Below are 22,264 nucleotides of genomic sequence, written 5' to 3'. Positions count from 1 at the left end.
AAGTTTTATATTAAATTTGTCTACTGATCCCTTCAACAGCACTCCCCATGGGCTTCTGAGCTGCTCTGTGCCTATCAGCTGTTCCTTTTTGAGAATCCATGACCATTACTCCTACTGAGAATATCGAATGATGATTTATTTCAAGCGTACACAACCACTGGGGAGCAGAAACTAAAGGAAGCAGCTGCCATAGCTGTTCACATAGAACCTGTTTGTTTCTCATTAAATGACAATTTGCTGGACTACTTCTTAAAAGCCACTTCAAATGATTCTGAAAGAAATGTCTTAAAATATCAAAAAAGTATTAGAAGTCAATGGCTATGAGCTGTTTGCAGAAAGAACAATGTTCCTGCTTCCATAGCATTTACTGGCACTCTACAGACTCCCCCTCAGTGATGATCCATGGACCAGCCAAGTCATGATTCTCTTCGTGTACCTGTGCCATGCTCTCAGGTCTCTGTATACCTTTAGTCCTACACGAGAACAGTGTCCTGACCACAGGAGCTGAGCATACCTGGCCCTTCAACGCAGGGTGCAGGGGACTGGTGGAAGTTCCTTGCACTGTCTCGTCTCTCCTCAGGATTTTCCTGTAAGAGTATAGCATAACTTTTTTGTTAGTTTTTTTTAACTAAGCAGTCGGGAAGAAAACAGCAAACATGAAACAATGAATTGCAGGGGGGGGGATATGCCATACTGTTTCTGTATTTTCTCCAGACAAAGTACTAGTCTCCTTGTTATTCAGAGCAAGATACCAACTACAACCAAGCTAAGATGTGAAGTGCAGAATCATAAACAGTTGTATTAAAGCTGGCTCTAATCAAGCTGATATGTCTACACTGCAGACACCAAGTAAAATCTACCCAGGGTTCAGCTTAGTGCTGCACTAAATGGTATAGATCCTCATATATCTATGTATCCTACCAAAGACTAAAGCCAGATCGTGTCACTTAACCAGCCCCGCTACTCAAAGGAGTCCCACTGGGAAACTACTTCCCTTATGCAGCTTCGTTGCTCATCCTTTAGTGCTATATGGTTGGGCACACATTGATTATCCAAACAAATGCGTGAAGCTTTGTGTTGGAATAGATGTAAAGAGTTCAATAACTAGTTGCACCAGCCACAAGTACCGTGACTCTCCCATTCACATCAGCCTGAGGAGAACTAGGATCTGGGAGCACACCAAACCCGGTTATCCACCGTAGGATATGAGGTTTGGGGACAGCCTTAAAAGATTCAGATCTTTCTCCAAGCTCTGGCATTGGTCTGTGTTTTTTTGTAATATGATACTGGCCAGATAGTATTCAATTGTTTGGCTGGATAATGACCCAATGGCTGATAAGTTTTGAAGGAGCAGGCAGAGCAAATGCTTCCCAATGTATGTATTAAAAACAGTTATAGTTTTCAGAATTTTACGTCTGCATTCTAATTAATTTTTCAGAACAACGAGAAATAAATTTGTTTTGGCATCACCTGGAAACTCATCTGTTTCAAAGCTTGCCCTAACAGAAAATTTTCCAGAGGTTATTTTTTGTTATCATCAGTTTCAGTTTAAATTGTGCCATAGGCATTACTGGCTTCAGTGTGAAATAGTTCCTTTAAATAGACGTGATCCAAAGGGAAAACAAGTTCTTAGATGTTTCCTTGTTAAAGCTAGCTGATCAAATCACTTCTGGTATGCTAATGGCTCCAAAATCTGTCATCTTACCTCTGTTAATTTAGGACTCCCTGTACTAGTAAAGATACTTGCATACTAGCAACAATTTGCAATAATTGTATTTAAAGGAAAAAATATTTTCCAGGCTTACACTATAGAACCAAATTCACTGAGCACTCCCTTTTTTTGGAAATCCTTTTATTTTTCCCCCAAGTTTCTAAGATTACTTTTGCATGCGTAGATAGCGTAGATGAGCAACGTAGCCTGCCTTCACAACAGAGGCTGTGACAGGATCTGTATGATCAAGATACCTTGCAGGAAGTTCAACTTAATAGGCCTTTGTCATTTACCCTAAAATCACTTGGTGTTGCTTGAATTAGTGCTAATGCTAGAGGGAAAAGAGATTCCTTTTTTTCTTCCCTCATCTTTCCTCGAAATATGAAGACTAGGGATGAGTGTTAGCATAAAAAATGGCCACGGGCTCCATAGGTTCCAGAGGTCAGGTATACATCTGAGACTGTTATGTCAAAGCCGCTGATCCTAGAGAACTTCACTGACAGGTTTTCCAGCATGGTGGTTTGTTGAAAAGAGATCTGTAGACATGGGAGAAGAGCCATACCAATGAATCATTATTCTATATCTCTTTCTCTTTTTTTATACCCACATGCATCAATCCTGAAATGGCTCTTGCATACCAAGAATGTATCTCTCTTGAAGCCTGGGAGCTGTAGTTCCATATCATCTCAGCAGCTTTTGTGGGTTGCTGAGCTTCTGGCTATGTGTCTCCCTCAGCCATTTGCTTTATGGTAGACGTGGTAGTTGAAAATCCACGTCTTTGAGGGAGGGTTTTCCTCCTTTGGGCTGTGGGCTCGTCTTTCCTGTGTGAAACTTCATGGGCAGGATGGAGGGGAATGGTGGTTTAGTTTGCTTTGGTCAGGATACGTGTGTCAGCATTCTGGCACCATCAGAGTACCCCATTAGCAGAAAACAGCTATCATTTCTTGGAAACGTGCATAAAAGTAGGCAGGCAGTGGTTGCTTGACATCATATATATGCAATTGGAACAGATTTTGTCTCAAAAGAGTCTAATTACTATTATAATCAGTCAATAAATGTTCTGCTAATGCAGCAGAGTCAAAATTCATTTGACAAAATTAAGAAAAGCTCTGGCTAAGATACTCAAAAGACTTCAAGTGACAAGTTCAAATATATATATAGATATATATATATTCACTGGAAGTGGAGGTGTCAGGAAATACTCGGACTTGAGCCTCAGTGCTTTGGGTCTAATTTCAATTATTATTTCAACTTGTTTGAAGCCTACTGAGCTATTTTAGGTTTATGTCAGTATAAACTTTAATGTGGTTAACTTTGCCACCTAGATTAATTTTAAATCCTACTTGATTTAAATTCACGTCATTCGCATGAAAGATAACCTGAAAGAATACTTATGTACTGTTTATGCCATATACTTTTATGACAGTGTATCTATCTGTCATCATCTGTTGGGCTCCTATTTTGTGGTCAGATGTATTTTGTTGGACCACCTTTTATTAATGCTGGGGTTTTCTTTAATCCGAACTGCAGGTTTAATCCCACGTGCTGTTTAATTCCGTGCGTTGCCATGCACCTTATCCGTTCCATCGTCACTCCTGATGGCGAGGGAAGGTCCCCTGCGTGGAGGCGGCTGCAGGCAGGCTGTTCGGCCTGGCTACGGCTGCCTCTCCCCGACACGCGCGGAAGCGTGGCACAGGGCTGCTGCTTTCACCGGTGCCCGGTGCTGGCCGTGCCCCTGACACACAACTTCTGCCCTCCCTCAGATGGACACCCGTGTCCCATCTTTCCCATGCTTCCCGTCCGTGTCCCCCCGGGAAGCAGCTTATAAATAAGGTGCTGCACGCACCCCCTGCGTCCCCCCAAAGCCAGGCTGCGGGACGGACCACCCGCTTCGCCCAGGGCTGGGCTCCGCTGCCGGGAGCCCTCCCGCTCCCCCCGCCGCTGGTGTATCCCGGCTCGCCGGCTTGGCGACCAGGCGCTGGGGGAGGCAAGGGGAGCCAGCACCTTCCGCCCCGGAGCAGGGGGCCCGCTCTGAGGCGGGGCTCCCCTTTGCCTTCGCCGTTACCTCTGCCCGGGACTCCCTTCGGCGAGCAGCGGGGGCCCGGGAGGGGGCCGGCCCCAGGGCCGGGAGGCGGGCGCTGGCCGCCGCCGCCGCCGCTTGGCCCGGCCGGCGGGACCACGTCAGCTCCCCTCAGCCTCAGAGGCCGGCGGGGGCCGCGATGGCCGACCCCAAGTGACTGCAGCCACACACCGCCCCCCCCCCGCCCCGACCCCAGGCCCCGGGGCAGAGGCGCCCGCGGAGGGATGGCGGGACCCCGCTGCCCCCCGTGAGGGGCGGCCAGTCCCAACCGGCCCCTCTCACCCCGCCTCGGCCTCCCCGAGCGCCGTGGGGCGGTCGGCGCCCCCCCGCCTCCCTCCCCCGAGAAGGGCGAAGCCGGCCGGCGGGCAGACGTGGCAAGCAAGCCCGCCAGCTTTCCCCTCAGCTGGGGTGGCCGGCGGGAAGAGGAGCTGCCGCGAGCGCCCACCCTCCTCCAGCTGCCCTGGGGCTCCGTTTAACGGGGCGGGAGGCGGGGAGCGCTGGTGACGGGCGGCCGCCGGGACACCCCGCGGTGCCCCCTCACACAGGCACACTGCCCGGGCGGCCGGGAAGCCGGGAGAAGAAAGTCGCGGCTCTGTGCCCGCGCCCCGGCCGGAGACACAGACCTCCATGGGGCCAGCAAACCGCCGGGACGCGAAGCGGCTGGGCCAGCGGGGCTAATGGGGCTGCCCCCTGCTCGCCGCGGGGGAGTGCGGGGGGAGAGGGTGTGGGGTGCCAGGCTGCCCGCACCCCCGGGCGCCGCGGGACCTCTGGTGAGGGGGAGCGTCGCCTCTGTCCCTCGGTGGCGGTGGGGCGGCGGGGAGGGCTCGGGCAGAGGGTGCTGCCGGCTGCCCCGTCGCCGCTTCCCCGCGGCGGTGCGAGCGGGGCGCGAGGCTCCGCAGGCCCTGGACAGCTCCTGCTTTGAAAGCCCTCCTGGCCGCTGCCCGCCGGCCGCCCGGCGCAGCCCGGGAAAGCGGGGCGAGGGGCGGGGGACGTCTGGAAAGGAAAAAAAAAAAAAAAAAGGGAAAAAAAGAAAAAAAAAAATCAGACGACGAGTCAGATTTTCCCTCCGAAAGCCTCAAAGTGTCCACGTCCTCAAAGCATGGAACCAATTTAACGTCGCCGCCTCCCTCCCTCCATCCCTCCCTCCCTCTATCCATCCCCCCCCCCCCCCCCACCTCGCCGACCCCGCCGCCGCGTGCCAAGTTTGCCGCGGCGGGCCGGAGACACGGGGCACGTGACGGCCTGGGAGCCGCGCGGGGCCCCGCCGCCGCCGCGCGCCCATTGGCTGCCCCGCCGGCGGCGGCTCGCGGCCCCCGGGACCCTCCTGCGGTATAAATACGGCGGACGGGGGCCGGATTAATTTAGCGTCCCCGGGCAGCAGGGTCTGTGCTAGGTTTGGAGTGACTCCTCGGGACTGTATGCCTGCGCCCCGTAGGTAATAAGGTAGCCACCGGACCGGGGGGACGCTGCGCCACAAGGAGTCTGCATGTCTGGCAACTAGACATGCTCAGCTTTGTGGATACGCGGATTGTGTTGCTGCTCGCAGTAACTTCATACCTAGCGACAGGCCAACGTAAGTGCTTTCAGCTCGTTCGCGGCGCCGGGCGGTGGCAGAGGCAGGGGGGTGGCTGCCCCGGTTCCCCCCCCCCCCCCCCCCCCCCGCGGGTGGCAGCCTGCGGGGAAGCTGCGCCTTCCCACGCCCGTGGAGACCCATCTCGTAAAACTGCCACCTCCGTCCCAGACCAGGATCTAGCTTTTTTTTTTTTTTTTTAATTTTTCCTTACGCAGAGAAAGGATGGCAAAAGGCCAAAGAGATCCCCCCTTAAAAAAAAAAAAAAAAAAAAAAAAACAAGGAAAAAAAAAGAGAAAGACGGGCTCGTACCCGAAGGAGAATGCAAAGCCCTAACTCAAGCGCAAGATGCTTGCAGGCGAGCGGAGGGATGCGGGATGCGCTCCGTGAGGCTCCAGGCGCGCTTTCCGCCCGGGGCGGGACCGGGGGGAGCGGCGGCTCGCCCCTTCCCTCGACGGGCGGGCGGCGGGCAGCTCAGTGCGGCAGCGGCGGTGCCCCCCCACCCCGTTCCTCCGCCGCCGCGGTGCCCCCTGGAGGCGGAGCGCTGTCACTGGGCGCCCTGCGACCCATCCTGGGGGCGAAACGGTGTTCGCCGCTCCCCGCACACCGAGACCGCCCTTCTGGAGGGGGATCTCCGAAGAGGCAAAGGCCGAAAGAGGCAGGGGGAGGGCGGCGAGGGAGGAATATCACTGAGCTCCAGTGCGAAAAGAGAACAGGGCTCCCCGAGGGTGCGGTGCGGCTCTCGCCGGGAAGAGGATTTAGTCTCTCCCCCCGTCGCTGAGGGAGAAGCGCAGCTCCCCCCTCACACACACACGCTGCGGGTGGGAGAGAAACGCGCCCCACGCACTTGCGTGGCGGGGGGGAAGCGGAGCCTGCCCCCTGCCTCCCTGCTGGGCACCATCCCATGAGGCCCCCCTCAGCCCCTCGCCGCCGCTCCTCTGCGGGACGCGGCGTTTGGCCGCCTGTCCTCGGCGGAGGAGGGCGGGCGCTGCCGGCTCCGGGCGCTCGGAGCCCCCCCGGGGAAGTGCCCGCCGCGCCCCTGCGGGCAGCGAGGCGGAGGGCGGCGGGGCGGCCGCGGCCTGGAGGAGGCCCGAGGGCCCGCGGCGGGGTCGTTCGGTTGGGGCGGCCCGGCTGAGGCCTGTCCCGCCGCACCACGGCAGCCTCACCCGGGGACATCCCTCACCCCCCCGGTGACAGGCAGCGATGGGAAAGGCTGAGGAGACGGAGGGGTTGGTGTGGGGACCCCGCTGTACCCACCGCCCTGCCATTCCCGAGATTAGGCAGTGTAGTCGCCAGTGTCACCATCACCCGGGGACAGTACTTTATTTTTTAATTTTACATTGCATTAGTGTGGGCAATGGGTGTTCTGCCGTGGTATTTCCATGCTTTGTAGTGCTTCGCACTGCAGTATTGTTACCTTTTTGCCGGGCTGTATGCATCACCTGAATTTAGCATGATCGCAAAATGTCGCCAAAGTGTCACTTTGTGGAAAACCACCCCACAAGCTGCTAGTTAGTAATAATGTCAAATGGCTGGTGGTAAAGTGTGGTCAAAGACGTTTTTACTGTGGTAAGTTTCAGCCAAAATAGATCTGTAATTGCTTGAAATTCAGAAAATGGATTTTTGAAAGTTAGCATCTCCAACCAATTAACAAGAGCATACTTAGTAGTAAATAACATACGGAAAGCAGGTATTTACTATTTGGTGTTTAATAGCTTCAAACTGTTCTCTTTTGGACATGGTGACATTTTACAGGAAATTGTGGGAATAGGTATGTGTGGTTAGGACTGGTCCCCATAAAAAGTGAGATGGGGCCGTTTATATTAAAATTTAAGATTATTGCTACAATTTAGTATCTTCACTTGCATCAGCCTGTCTGGGTTTATTCATCTGTTGCGTGCACATGTATGTCAAAATACGTATGTGCATTTCTTCCATGGAGATATGTTTAAGCATAGTTAGAGCAGGCTTATAGAAGATACCTGCTGTTTTACCATATTACTTGTTTTAATTTCTTTAGCAAGTCTGTTTTGAATTTGAATTACATAGCAATCTACCTGTGAGTCTTTACAGTTTAAGATAATCACCTTAGAAGTAAGAAATTACATTAAGAAAAATTAGCAAAATTGCATTTTGATTTAAAAGTATTGAAATGTAAAACTTGTAAAATAACTGATTCCACACTCTAATTATCTCCTTTTTTTTCTTTCCCTTCTTTTTCCAGATGTAAGTGAGGTCAGTATAACTAATTTTTTATCTAATATGTAACACTCAAGTTCAATTAATGGGCTAGACTTCTTTTTCATGGCAGTATTACTTACTAATGGTAATTCCCAAGATGGCCATGGAAAGATACCAATTAAATCCTGAAGGGACTGCCTGGAAATGTACCCACCCCAATTTCTCAAGTGGGACGGCCCTTTTAAGAGACTGCCTTCATAGGTGTAAAGACCATGAGGAGAAAGTAACGGAGCAGTGGTGTTTGGACATTATACCTGTCAGTCTGGGTTGGAGCTGACTGCACTTTATAGCCAGTCTTCCAGTCTAAATTTCATTGCACTGAAGGATTATGAAGGAACGCAGGTGTGACTTTTTGTATGCCAGTTTTGTAGCCTGTAGTAGGTATAAAATTGTCAGTCTTCAACAGAATAATCTATTATAGTTACATGTATCTTTGCTATATAATGAACTCCTAGCCTTCATAGTAATTTAAAATCATAGGGCATATTTAATTATACTGTAATGAGAAAAATTATAGATATGTAAGATGAGTCTAAGTTTGTCCACTATTTTAGTTTAAAACATTGGGAGAAATTGTATCTTTTTCTTAATTATCGTCTTCATTTTTTCCAGGCACCTGCAGGGCGGAAGGTAAGCATTTTTATTTTTCTTATGTGGAAGTAGAGATGATGTCAGATATTCTTAGGCAAATTAGTATTTTGTTGAATATTGGATGAAAGGAAAACTGACTGCATTAATTATTTCCAGTGTTCCCTGAGAATAGCAGTAGCAATGAGATGAGTAGGAAGTAAAAAGGAGGGAGCAATGGGTGCATCATCTTAACAGCAGGGTGAATTAAAATACTGGATTTAAGCTGCTTTACCCAAGAGCAGAACTAAGCCCACCAAGAACTAAAGTGCATCAAAGTAGCATTCTCGTTCAACTGGAGTTCCTTTGGAAAGATTTATGTGAATTGAACAGTACAGCAATATCCATACAGGTCTAAAAGGATAAATGGATTCTGTTTTATTTCTAAAAGTCACTACTGTTAAATCAGATCCAGTTACTTATTAGAGACTAAAACCAACTTTGTAAGTACTTCTGTGGACTGTGCAGTGGTACTTCTAACTGACGTGATAATGACAGTGACTAATCTATTTCCAGTAGCTTATTGTGGAAAAAGAATATGCTGTCTCTGGAAAGTAGCTATCGGACCTGTATGTGCAGCCTTCTTTCCCTTTTTCATGTACACTAATTACATGTAATGTGTCTGTTTCCCTGTATTGTCCTGGAAAATTTCCACGGTAACTCATTAAGTTTTATTTTCTTCCAACAGGGCCCTAGAGGAGACAAAGGGCCACAGGGAGAAAGGGTAAGGGATTAGATTGACGTTCTTTTGTTTGTGATCTTTGAACAACAGTTGTTGGGAGACCAGCGGGAAAAAAATAAGTTTAGGCACTGATGTGAGATTAAATGAATGTATTTGTAGAAGCTTGCATGTACAATTTCATTAAAAAGAAACCAAGTTATCTATGTACCACATTCTGCCCCGGCAATACCTCACCAACCTAATTATGGTCATTGTGCCTGAGCAGATGTGGTTGAGTTCAGACAGCAGCCTAGCCCTCCAAGTGATGGTTTGAAAAACTTTTTTTCTAACTGCCCAGAGTGGAATTAGTGCATGAAAATGCAGAAGGGAAAGTTGACATGTAAAGATGTAGTCTTTGAACAATATGGTATATGGATAAGCTCTCTACATCAAACCCAAATAGACAAAGCTAGCTTTGAGGATTGTTCATTATCTGTGCCTCCGAAGACGGCTTGAAGAAGCGCTCTTCTTGGCAGCTAGGCATTTGTCATCTACCTGCTATTAGTCAAGGTAGATATTTTACTGTTAAAGGCTACTGGAGAAGTAGCCATAGATAAGGAAAGTTGAATAATTTAATTACAATATTCATATTGCTGATACCTGCTTTTCTGATTTGCTTCTGCATTGTTGCTGCTTTTTGTAAAGTGGAATTTTGAAATTCTTACATTCTTATCTGGGCAGCGTGTAGTTATTGTGTGTGGTTTTTGTATCTCCTGAAAATGTAGATGCCATAGTACTGATAAGGTAGCTCTTGAAGATTTTAGATCTTAATATGCTGACAAACATAATGGAAGCTATTAGGAAGAGTATATATGTATGGTCAACTGTGTATTTACTTTTAGGCTACCACTGACTAAATTTGTTTTATGAACTGAGATACGTGCTTTGTCCTGAAGGCAGTAAGCCTAATCCTGCTCCTTTAGAAATCCGTAAGACTTTTATTATGGATTTAATCTAGCACTGAACTGAATCCAAAATACAGACCAAGTGAAATACCACACCTCAGTTGCCACGCTGGCAAAACTTGACCAGCTTTATGCATTGAGGATGAAAGAATATAAGGGCAAATGTTGCTGGGCTAAACACATGTAATTTCAAGCTGTTGTAAAAAGTTGTGACAGTGTTACAGAGTGACAGTATCAAAAATCTGTAGAAAAGCACTGTTTTATTATCACTGAATTTGCAAACATATCACCAGGTAGTCTAGACTGATTAAAAACTGGGCTTTGACTTACTCTGGATCTATGTTAGTTTGTACCAGTAGAGCTGACGTTTGCCAATCCTCAGTTGGTCAAATTTTAGGCTCTCCCTAACAGAGCCTGACAGGCTGTGTGGGACCACATGGGTCACTTGAGGTCCATGGGTCCAGAATTTGGGCGCTTAAAATGAAACTTCCCTATTTGGAGACTATACTTTGGTAGCAGAGATGCAGTATTGCCCTTATAAGTCTCCTCAAACGTGAGACTACAGTAAATACTTGATACAAGGTGTCGCAAGGCAAGGTAAATTCATGCTATGCATATTTTCTAGTTAGCTGTTTATTGGAACAGCATATATAGTACTGCTGTAAGGTGTGCTGCAGGTGCCTGGTTGTTAGTGAATTTATCACTTCAGAGATTTCTTTAGCCACTTCTAATGTTCACTTTATAATCCTCTTTTTGACTCTAGGGTCCACCAGGTCCACCAGGCAGAGATGGTGAAAATGGTCTACCAGGTCCTCCAGGCCCCCCTGGTCCTCCAGGTCTTGGCGGAGTAAGGCATCCAAACTTTCTGTTACTGAAACTGATAGTCTGTGCTTTGTGGCTAAGACTAAATGCATATCTACTGGAAAACACTGATGTTGCATTGGAGAGTAGAGGAAAAATTCTCTTGCAATCATCAAGAAATTGATGGTCCCGGTTCTAATGAAACTCTCCTTGAGATGTATATTTTCCTTGGCAAACTTGGATTCCGTATTCAACAAGGACTTATGCGCAGGAGAAGATCAGCCCTGTTAATTAGCATTAAATTTATACAGCCATAACATGTTTGGATTAGGAATCAACTAAATTAAACTTATGCTGTTAAGCAGATGGGGAAAAGAAACGTCACTTTGCAGTTGGGTTCCAGAGACAACCACTGTATTAGAATAAGGTGAAGAAGACTGCCCTTCAGCTGGAAGTCCGTACTTAAAAGTCCTTTAGAATATCTTCCTTCATAATTTTCATTTCTATCTGTATCCATGCTGCAGAACTAAGTGTAGTGTCGCATACACACTTTCTGCAGAAGTGTCCATCATGCATTCTCTGCAGAACGCCGGCGTTAACTCTTTGCTTGACATCAGCTTGCACAGGGAGCATGAAGACATAGTCAATGTCATATTGATCAAGTTTAGTAAATCCTCCTGCATGGAAGAATGCTCTTTTGCCTTCAATATAAAGAGCAATAATTTACTTTCCTATTAGCAAACCCCAAACTGTTTTCATTAATTTCTATTATTTCTATTATGCTTAATAAAACAAGCAAGAAAAGGATTTTCAATTGTATTGTATAGAACTCCTTTCCATTTTAGTGAAGAAGGAAAATGTACTATAAAAAACTAGATGTATATTTGCCTACAAAACTTATATAGATAAAAGACCACAAATCTAGTGCATTGTTTCTGAGTCTGCATGCTCCTCAGATCTTTTTGAAGCTGAAGGGCCCCTTGATCTGATAGTCAGGGCTGGTACGTGAATTTTACTTACGCAATGCAGTGAAAAAACAGGCATAAGTCCCCTCATTGGAAATTAGGCAGAACGATTTGAGGGTTTCAAGAAAGTTTTCAATTTTGAATGAACACTGAGTTTACATTCTTAATTTTCAGTTCACATTATTGCAATGCCTCTCTATCCCTGTTGCCTAGATATTTGAGGCCACTGTGTGAAAAGGCCTTCCTGGTAAAATCAAGTCTTTCTGGAAACAAGTGAATAGTAATGTATTTATAATAGGACCATGTTTACTGAGTTTTAGATATGCTGCTTTAACATACCGTATAGCAAGTCACATTAATTTGATGTATAAAGATAATTATCAATACTTCTTAAAGTAAAATTTTTAGTATTTTAATTTCAAACTTTTTGTCACCTACAGAACTTCGCTGCTCAATATGATCCATCTAAAGCAGCTGATTTTGGCCCAGGACCTATGGTAGGTATATGACTTAGCACTTGATAACTTGTGTAGATAGCGTTGTTAGCATTGTCCTTTGAGTCTAATCCATCTGTATTAATTCAAAGCATAGTTTTAAAATTACTGTATTGATCATATATTGATTCAGACTGTAAACTGATGCTTTGTTGTAGGACAGTGGGAGGTGTTTGAAATACAGTCTTAGGACTTGAAATACGGTCTTGGGACTGTATATTTAACTTGAATATAGCACTACTTGGTCTTGTGCTTTAATTCTGTCTGTTGACCACACTTCTATGAATCAGTGAATCTCATAGTCTGCTGTCAGATAATACATGTACTTTGACATAGCATTACTTTACCCATATTGAGACAGAAAGTGTTTTAGGAATGAGATCGATTTTGAAGCTGCTATCTAAAGCAGGTCTAGAAAGTAACTCAGTATCTCAGCTCCAGTTGGTGACCGTTTTTCTCCCATGGCTATACAACCCTTTTCATGTCCCTGGGTTGCACAGGTTTTGTAGGAAATTGGCCACCACATTTGGTTCTCAACTGTTGAATGTTAGTATTTGGTACTACAAGGCTATTCTGTGGAGGAATCTTTATTGGTTACTCTATACTGTGTCCAAATGGACATTTAATGAGTCTACTGCCTGTTGACGTGAATTTGTAATCCTTCCTGGTGTTAGCAGAAATGTTCAGTGCACATAGATAGCAGAATATGGGTTAAATTTGCAACACACACTGACATCAGAGGCAATGCATCTGATGGTGAGCAGCAGGATGAAGGCTGTCCAGGATTATTCTGGGTCAAGTGCCTGTTTCTGTTCCTGAAAATAGTGTAACATTAAATGAACTTTTGAAAATAATTTGGCATCCATTTAGATACTAAATATAGGAAAACAGGAGCATCTTTAACCAAGTTCTGCCCTCAGTGTCAGACAATAAATCAGAAAATGTAGATGAGGATCTGTTTGGGGGGTCACAATTTCTGATTTCCAGTTTTTGAGTCAGTTAGGGTTTGTCTGACAGCAACAGCAGTAGAATCTACCTACTGTGAGGAATTTTTAATTTTTATAAAGAAAATGTGAGAGACTGGGAAGATAGAAAAGGAGGGAAAAACAATTATGGAATATAATTTGTGAAGAGATTCACAGAGCTTATGCAGCATATATGATTCCAACTGTCCAGAAACAGTTATTTTTCCCAGAATTACTGTATATTGTTATAGCCACAAGATTTCTTTAGCTTCCATAATTCAATGCCTGTATTTAATATGCATTTATTCCCCTCAATAAAAAGTATTCAGTCTTACGGGAAAGCTACACAAGCCACTGAAAAGTTCATCATTATTTTAATCTTGTAATGAGAAAATCTAAAAAAGCTGCCAAGAAGTTTTAAAACCAATTAAAAACATAATAATTTCTATTCCAAGATCTCAAAAAACTTCCATTTGGACAATAGAAGCCTAAATTAAATTTTAATTCAAAGTTGTTTGCTTGCTTAGTAAAGCTTAAGACAACTGCTAAGAAGGTGCAGTAATCTATGGAAATTTCCTTTTTAAAAGTTATTTTTGACTGTTTTTTTCAAGTTGTATGTAAATTCTAAATTCAGTCAAGGAGAATACGTTAGTGACTTACTCTGGAGGTGGTATGACCAGAATCAAAACCAGAAAGCAATGAAAAATTTAAATTGAACTTGATCATTATTTGAAATAGATGTATACACAATATGTATGAGTGGTTTGATTTCTTCCCAAAATTATGTGTGAACCTCCCAGTTGATGGTAATACTGCCATTTATATACCTTAATTTTCCCTTTTACCTCTCTACCATTTTAATGATCTCTTTCTCCAATATCGCTTCTTGAAAATCACGATAAAATTAACAGGCACAAAAGTGCAACCTTTCTTAACATGTTGTGATGATCCTGTTTTTAAACTCTGGAAGTTGATGCACGGGAAGGGAGAGGGTACGTAGAAGAATGAACTGGTGAACTGGCTAACAAGCCAGAATAGATTAAGAAGCTTAGTCACAAGGTTCCCAGCCATAATGGTACATTTCTAATCACCTCACTGGATTCTGCGCTGGTTTGTTGCCATTAGAAGATCTGTTTGCACTTGGGCTGCCTGCGCAAATTCATGCAGATCTCTTAACTTCCTCTAACTTGATTTGGACATTGCACACTGAAAACTAATGCTTACCAATATATTAGGAATACCAGGAACTGGTGTTACAGATGAGTTTAGTTAAAGGTGATTTTTTAAAAAGATTTTGTAATTTTTCTCCCCTAGGGTTTAATGGGACCTAGAGGCCCACCCGGAGCATCTGGACCCCCTGTAAGTACGGTCTCATCTCTCCTACTGACTAACATTAACATACCTGTAAAATCACAAAATAGCTTGTTCAAACACTAACAAAACTTCCCTCCTCTTCTAGGGTCCTCCTGGTTTTCAAGGTGTTCCTGGTGAGCCTGGTGAACCTGGTCAAACAGTAAGTACAGGTTTCACATACAGACCCTGTTAACATTAGAAATAGGAGACCGAAGTAGGCTTATAAAGCTTAGGCCCATTTCTCCTATCCATATGCACGTGCTTGAGTGTTGGAATTGGATATTCCTGCTTGGTCCTGTTGCACAAACAGAGCTGAACACTCAGATTGGAATCATGAAGCGTAAAGTCAAGTAGGATGGAAGGACCTTGCTTCAGTTCAGGCTCCAGCTATGCCCCAACTCAAGTCAGAAACCAGTGAAGACTTATGTGAAGAATGATGCTTTAAGTAATCCTTGATCTATTTTTAACAGGGTCCCCAGGGTCCTCGTGGTCCCCCTGGTCCTCCAGGAAAGGCTGGTGAAGACGTAAGTGGTTATTAAATGTTTCTCATCTCTTTTGGGTCTTACATTAGGTTATCATTAAACTAAGCATTCTATTTGCTATAATTTTTACATTGTTCTATGATACTGGATAGAATAAATAAACCCTGAAATAATTATTTTATAATACAGGAGATGCTGTATGTTGGAAATGTACAGAAAAAACTATAACTTCAAAACCTCTCCAAATACATAATTTAGCTTCCTGAATACAGGAAGAGAGAAACTTGAAAGCTAACAAGCTCTCTGTATTTATTGGCAAATTTTCTCTTTTTCAGTGTCTTTTCTCTTTTTTGGTGTTTTATGTTGTTGTTTTATAAAATGAGTTTTCCTTCTTAGTGCATTTTTACTGCATTTTTTAGGGTCACCCTGGCAAACCTGGAAGACCTGGTGAGAGAGGTGTTGCTGGCCCTCAGGTATGTAGCAATCTACTGTATACAATACAAAACAGTTCTTATCAATGAAACCTGATGAAGTTTCTGAATTGCACCACACTAACAGTCTAGTAATATTCCTTTTATGCATTAATCCAATTTCAGTTCTTGGGGTTTTTTTTCTATTGGGGTTTTTTGTGTTCCCTCCCTCCAGTAAAGCTAGTGTAATTAGTAACGGAAGTGACATAGTGAGAAGTTACACAAGAGCAGGTGAGCAGGCACCTGGGCATATAAAGCTAAAACAGTTGTGCTATCACATGTTAATGCATGAAATTTCTGAGATTCAGAACTGTAAAATCAGGTGATTACCCTTAGTCTTGGAACAAGTCTGGTCCTGTGAGGTTACGGAATGGACTGTGTTCCTCACTTCAATGATCACGACCCAAATTTACTCATTAATTTTATTGAAAGACTTAGGCATTTTCTTTCTCTTTAACTGCGGTATATAATATGAGAGACAATCATTCATGCGCTATGTGTTTTTAGGGTGCTCGTGGTTTCCCTGGAACTCCTGGTCTGCCTGGCTTTAAGGGAATTAGGGTGAGTCTATACATACTGTTTCCCTGAATAATTAAGACTGACAACAGTTCGGCATACTGAAAATCCCTGGAAATCCTCTCAAAGTTAATAATATATATTCTAAGTGCATGAACCTCTTTGAAGTTTTTAATATCTCCCGATATGAAAGAGTGATTTCTTAAAAAAAAAATCATAAGATTATATTAAGAAATAATTTTCTATGGAAAGAAGGATTTCCTTACAAGACTAAGAGTTTGTGTATAGCCATTAGTGAGAAAATATATACTTAATACTATTTTTCTACTCAATATAGGGACACAATGGTCTGGACGGTCAAAAGGGACAACCTGGTACTCCTGGCACCAAGGTAAAGATGAAATCTGAAAATGTAGGATGAATTTGTAGCTCTTTCTAGCAAAAGATATATGAAATCCCCTGCAATTAATCTTCCATGTTGTCATCAGACATTTCACAGCTGCAATAATGTAGCAGTCAGTGGATCCATGTAGGAGAAATACATGCACCTTACCATGAGAAATTATTCCTGGGGCCTTACTCTGGAGCCCTCAGTCAAGTTGATGCTTTCATTGAGTAAGAGCTGCAGAATTTGGCTGCTAGTGATTGGTTATCCAGCAGCACTTAAGACTGATTTTTGCTATGTCTGCTTTTCCGTGGATGGTACTTGGAGTTTTGGTGGGTTTTTTAAAACACACTAAAATGAAAAGATCTCATTTTTCCACTGAATTCATGCTCTAGTGTAAATCTTTCTTCTAAAACTTTGGATAGGTGCAGTGCTTTTCTGAGTTAAGGCTATTTGATCTTCACAGTCTTTTTGCTTTTTACCTTCCTCAGATTAGTGCCCATTTGAACAGTATCCTTAAAAAAATGTTTTGAAACATGGTCTAGAAACATATTTAGCAACCTCTCCCTCTCTTAGTTTCTTCTCTCATTCCACCTCATTACCAAATAGCAGTGTCCTTAAAAAACACTACTGCAGTGTTGAGTTGTAGAAAGATTTAATGTTGCTGGCTTATTACAGGAGGTGTTCACTTGAGCTTTTAATATAACAATGAAAAGCTGAAATGCTAATTCTCCCTATTGCTTGTTTCTAAGAGCTTAGCACAACTTGCTTATAGAGTTATTAATTGTAACATAGCATTCCCCAATATCACTGCAAGCTGTTAATCACCAGAACAAGTTTGGTAATAAGAGAGCAAACAGTCTGTCCAGTCTTCGGAGATGAAAAGCAGATGAAGCAATTAAGTAAAGGAGAGAACAGCTATTAGTAAGAGTGCTAATCTGACTGGAAAACACAAGCATAATAAATCAAGGTCACTTATGGTATAATTGTGCTGAAGGCAGTGATGAAGGCAAAAACTTGCGCTGTTTGCAGCATTCAGATATATTCAGGATACCAGTGCTCTAGGACAAATCTTGTTACCACAGACCAGCCTAGACCAACTGCAGGCTCACTGAGAACACTTAATACTAAAGGGAGAGGAGTCATGTTTTGATGGCTGTCAGTTTTATTGGTCTGAAGTTAAAAATACCTGAGGCAGATCCTTATTTCCAGCCATTTGACAGGAACTTTGTCACCTTAACCTAAGCATTCTGCTTCTGCTCTAGCGAAAAACCAACTGCTGATCGATCTGAATTGGTAGTTGACTATCCAGGCCCTATCTCTTAGGTGTGTGCTACAGAGTAAATATCAGAATAAAGAAAAAGGGGTAAAGCAAGCTGAGACAGGTAAGTGATTCAACTTGCTGTGGACCTCCTCTTCCAAGGGGATTCCAGTTGGCCATGTTCAGTAGATGCAGGGACAGTCACCCTCAGGATCTGATGTGCTGTTATTGTATACTGTGGTGTACGTGCTATAGAAGACAGTGCTACAGGACAGTAGGATCTAGCAGTTGAATATCTCTGTAGATGGTGGTGTGCTGTCTGTCCAAAGCAGCCTTTAAGTAATTCAAGCCTGCAAACTTTCTTTTTCATAGGGAGAACCTGGTGCCCCTGGCGAAAATGGTACCCCAGGACAACCTGTAAGTATCTACTCCATGCTGTGTAAAATGATAATCTGATAGATATGGTTCAGCCAGAATTTTGGTCAATTTTTGTCATCAGTGACACTCCAGCTAGCTAGATACTCTAATGTAATGGTATGTGAATATTTATAACAGAATTGCCTGGCTGCAACACACTTCATATAGAGACTTAGCAGAAGAAAAAATATCTGTATCTTTGTTCAGTGAATAGGTATAAATGAGTTAATTTAATTTTTCTTTCAGGGTGCTCGTGGTCTCCCTGGTGAGAGAGGAAGAGTAGGTGCCCCTGGACCAGCTGTAAGTGGCTTCCTGTCTGCTTGTTTGTCATCATGACCAGTCACTTACTGTGGCTTTCTCTAATCTTTGAGTCTCTTTTCAAACCCTGTTTATCATGTTCTCTCCTCACAGGGTGCTCGTGGAAGTGATGGCAGCACTGGACCCACCGGACCTGCTGTAAGTTCCGGTCTTGATCTTTGACAATCTGGTTCCATTAGGCCTTGTGTCCCTCTTTCTCTTCATAGAGGATTTCTTGGGCTTTTAAGAAGTTGCGGTGTGGACATTTTTTACACAGTTCTTTGCTTATCAGACCATCACAAAAAGACTTAATAAACCATAAGCCCTTTGCAGACAATATCCTGAGAGCCTGAGGATTTATATTAAACACATCTGTATCAAAGGAACCAAATATTCTCTCACTTGCACTGGTGAGTTCATAGGAAAACACCTGATGAACAGAATCCTCATTTCCAACAGTCTAACAGAACGGTTCTCATCCTGAAAATAAAAAGGCTTTATACCTTTTAACAGGTATATACCATGCACGTGTTGCAGATGACTACATTCGTATCCATCTTGAAACTATTAATATGCACTCCAGGACACCACTTTGCACCTGCAGTCTTGTCCTGTCTGACTGACTGGAGTTAAGGTTTTTCATTCACCACTGATACCTGAGTTATGTGAGCTAGTGTAAAAGGCCAGAAAGATCCAACTGTCCTGATCTGACTGGTAAACAATAACTATTTTAGTAAGTGCTAATTCAGTGCAGATTGTCCCTTTAAAAGGAGTTAGTGTTGTCATAGTGTACCACTGACTTCAGTAAACCTCATTTATTTCAGTGAAATAAATGTGTGTACAAGGGTGTAGTTTCAAAGCTGTAAAAAAAAAATCAGGAATAGCTCAGAATAGCTTTTCCTTCCTGCCTTCAAAATTTGGATCAATGATGAAGATGTACTTGGTTCTTTCAGTCTTGCTGAAGTTGGTTTTAATACACGTTGTCACTGCAAATACCTGTCATGCGTTAACAGAGTGGAATGTTAGCAGAGGCATGAATTTCACTTCAGTTCTCCCATATGGAGCATCTGAAAAATATGTGATAGGGCATTTGAATTGCAGGCAAACAGGGACATTACAGCCAAGAGCTGATGCTATACTTTGTAGTAGAACCAAAACATTTTAGCTATCTTGAAGGCAAATGAGTTACCATAGGAAAAATATTGCGGAGCTGCTGACTGCAGAGGTGTTACTCTGAATGGGCAGCAGCAGAGAGTTGCATTGGGTCCCAGCATCTATGCCAGGCTAAAGTTACTTTACACATGCTTAGGTTATGATGCTATAAACATTCTATATAGCATTTATTAACACTCTTTTTTTTAAAAACTAAACTAGAAATATTGTTATATTCTCCTGGCCACTGGGAATTTAAAACAAAAGAGTCACTGTAATGGAAATTCAGAAAGTTTATATTTTCATACATATGTTACAGGCCATTTAGTCTTTTTTCCTTTGCAAAACCAGTGAGAATTTCAGGTACCCAGTTTATAACAACCACAGTAGGTTATAGAATGTCAGAGTCCAGTTCCTATTTACTACCCCAGCAGGCCTATTTTATTCCCTTGGATTTGTGAGGCAGTTTTGCAATAAATATTTATAATTGAAAGATGTTAGCTCAAAAAAAAGGTAGATATCAATCCTCAGTAGCTATGAATAGGTTGGGTATTTCATTAATAATTGAAAAAAAGCCTATGTCTTTCTATGCATTAAAGAGTAACAAAGGCTGTGAATCCATCAGCGTATCTTCTTTTGTGGTACCTGGGTATTGTAGGCTAGGAAGCTTGTCCCATCCCACTTACAAATCTTGCAGCAATAGCTAGACACAGTAGAATCAGTAGAAAGCCCTTTTCAAGCTGACATGCCATTGCCTTTGCTGCAAAAAAAACCAGTCCAATGAAAGGGCGCTGGGGCTGCGCATGTTCAGTGCCTCAAAACATGTACTGCAGGTATGAATCAAGATTTTTAATCTATTCGTGTGTAAGAATCAACTCCTGCCCTCAGCTGCTATTAAGCCTCATCCAATTTGTAGTACATTCTTACTGACTTCAATACAAGTTGTGTCAGGCACTGTCTTGTAAAGTGGTGCAGAGATCTTACCAACCCTCTTCCCATGTGTGAAGGACAAATGCTGTTTTCTTGTGTGTGACCAGTAGTCCAGAAGGACCACTGGTGTGAAAGTACACAGTTACAGTTAGCCCTGCACAGTAAATGTATTGGAAAGAGCACCTAAGACTCGCAGTTGCAGGATGCAGTGCTCCCTTCATTCATTGCGGAACTGTACAGCAAGACATCTTGCCTTGCAGATAGATGCCTGCCTCTGCCCATCCTCTGTTTATTCTTGCTCAGGTGTTTGGCCTCAAGGCAAGGTTTTACCAGTTGTTGCTTAATTCAGACTTTCTTAGCTGCACTGCAAATGTTTTTCAGCATTGACCTCGCTCTTAACTGCTTGTAGTGAACCAAATCTGTCAGTTTGGAGTTGCAAAAGGCAGCTGATGTTCTGAGGTGTAATGGGCAGTAGTGTCTAAGTAAATATGCATTTTTTAAATCTGTTTACTTCAGCAAGCAAGATAGTTCTGTCATCATTGAATACTTCTGCACAACTGCTTTCCTTTCATTTCCTAGGGCCCTATTGGTGCTGCTGGTCCTCCAGGCTTCCCAGGTGCTCCTGGTGCTAAGGTAAGAGTATCTGCTTCTACTGGTCCATTTGATCGTGAAGGTGAAATATAGTAACTGGTATTGCTAGGCACCAAAAAAACAGCCCCCCTGAAATAGGAATGCTTTCTTATCAAGATTAGGATGAGAATTATTCCCTGTAGTATTTGGAGAAATCATACATGAATCCTTATTTAAAGTACCGCAGTTATTTCCCAGCTGGAGAAGTTAGGTGGGTTCAGGAAGACACATAACCTCGTTCTGTTTTTTTGTACTACTTCCTATGTGGTGCAGTTGTATACACCTTATGAATGTGACGTGAGTTGTGATAAATTACCAAAGTAGCAGTTTACATCACTTTACAGAAGTAGTGGAGGGCCAAGAAGCTGCCTGTGAGTATCAGGCCCCATCCAGCCTAAGTTCTTGAAATGACAATGGAGAAACTTTTCAGGTTTAGGGCAATACCATTTTGCTGTTGCAGACTGTAACTTAGATGATTCAGTTCATTGCTCAGATCTTAGCATTTTTACCTGGGTAAGACTCTCATTATTTTGAATTTTACTTTGTCCAAGGGAGGGCAGAGGATTTTGGGCAAGAGTGTCCCATATAGTGCACTTAAAAATTTCACTCACCATTTGTCAAGAAGCTTAGAGCTGCATACGCTTACATGTAGTGTGATATAGTTTTTCATCTTTAACACAAATACACAAACTCCATGTCACAATGGACAGAACTCTTATATTAATCTACCTTTAGAAGAAAATAAGGTATTGTTTGCTAGACTTCTTAATATTAACTGCAGTTAATATTGAGGAAAAATTGAGATCACATTAAGGTTATTTTTGTCAAAAGGCAAGACTTTTGGAAGTGATGAAGTCTTGTCTGATGCAGAAGTGACTGTGGTTACAGCATGCAATTTCAAGAGGAGACTGCCTACATGTCCAGGATGAACTCTGACTACTTAGAGAACTGCTGAAGAGAAGTTGTCGTTATATTCAGTTTTTTGTAGTAGACTTACTGAACACAAGCTTCTGAGAGTGAAACCAAGAACCTTTTTCCTGTCATTTACTCCACTGTGAATGCTATCCTACAGCACTCTGATCAGGCATCGTTTTCATTTTGCATCAGTGCAAATGGCATCTTTAGATGTAAGATAATGGTCAATTAGGTCTCATACACCATGAGGCATCTCAGGCCAATGCTGGAGGTACATGTCTGCAGATAAGACTGTAATTGTAATTCTGATCTTCTAGGTCAAACTTCTGTGTAACCCTTAGTGATAGTGTAGTTTCTTAGATATGCTGAGCATCTG

The 22,264-nt window shown here is 43.4% G+C and overlaps 1 protein-coding gene across 1 annotated transcript in view; it reads left to right on the top strand.

The window, feature by feature from the left end:
* Positions 1 to 5,139: 5,139 nt before the first annotated feature.
* COL1A2 (collagen type I alpha 2 chain) overlaps positions 5,140 to 22,264 on the top strand; it is a 41,726-nt gene continuing 24,601 nt past the window's right edge. Inside the window, exons 1-16 of the mRNA XM_054192794.1 lie at positions 5,140 to 5,364; positions 7,586 to 7,596; positions 8,215 to 8,232; positions 8,918 to 8,953; positions 10,619 to 10,702; positions 12,062 to 12,118; positions 14,395 to 14,439; positions 14,540 to 14,593; positions 14,904 to 14,957; positions 15,335 to 15,388; positions 15,893 to 15,946; positions 16,239 to 16,292; positions 17,920 to 17,964; positions 18,211 to 18,264; positions 18,376 to 18,420; positions 20,923 to 20,976. Coding sequence (XP_054048769.1) covers positions 5,295 to 5,364; positions 7,586 to 7,596; positions 8,215 to 8,232; positions 8,918 to 8,953; positions 10,619 to 10,702; positions 12,062 to 12,118; positions 14,395 to 14,439; positions 14,540 to 14,593; positions 14,904 to 14,957; positions 15,335 to 15,388; positions 15,893 to 15,946; positions 16,239 to 16,292; positions 17,920 to 17,964; positions 18,211 to 18,264; positions 18,376 to 18,420; positions 20,923 to 20,976 — 789 coding nt within the window. The 5' untranslated portion in view covers positions 5,140 to 5,294. The remainder of the gene's footprint in view (positions 5,365 to 7,585; positions 7,597 to 8,214; positions 8,233 to 8,917; positions 8,954 to 10,618; positions 10,703 to 12,061; positions 12,119 to 14,394; positions 14,440 to 14,539; positions 14,594 to 14,903; positions 14,958 to 15,334; positions 15,389 to 15,892; positions 15,947 to 16,238; positions 16,293 to 17,919; positions 17,965 to 18,210; positions 18,265 to 18,375; positions 18,421 to 20,922; positions 20,977 to 22,264) is intronic.

Source organism: Rissa tridactyla, chromosome 2, assembly GCF_028500815.1.
Source record: "Rissa tridactyla isolate bRisTri1 chromosome 2, bRisTri1.patW.cur.20221130, whole genome shotgun sequence".
Taxonomy (NCBI): domain Eukaryota; kingdom Metazoa; phylum Chordata; class Aves; order Charadriiformes; family Laridae; genus Rissa; species Rissa tridactyla.
The sequence above is the reverse complement of the archived record's forward strand: the minus strand, read 5'-3'. Positions and strand labels throughout refer to the sequence as shown.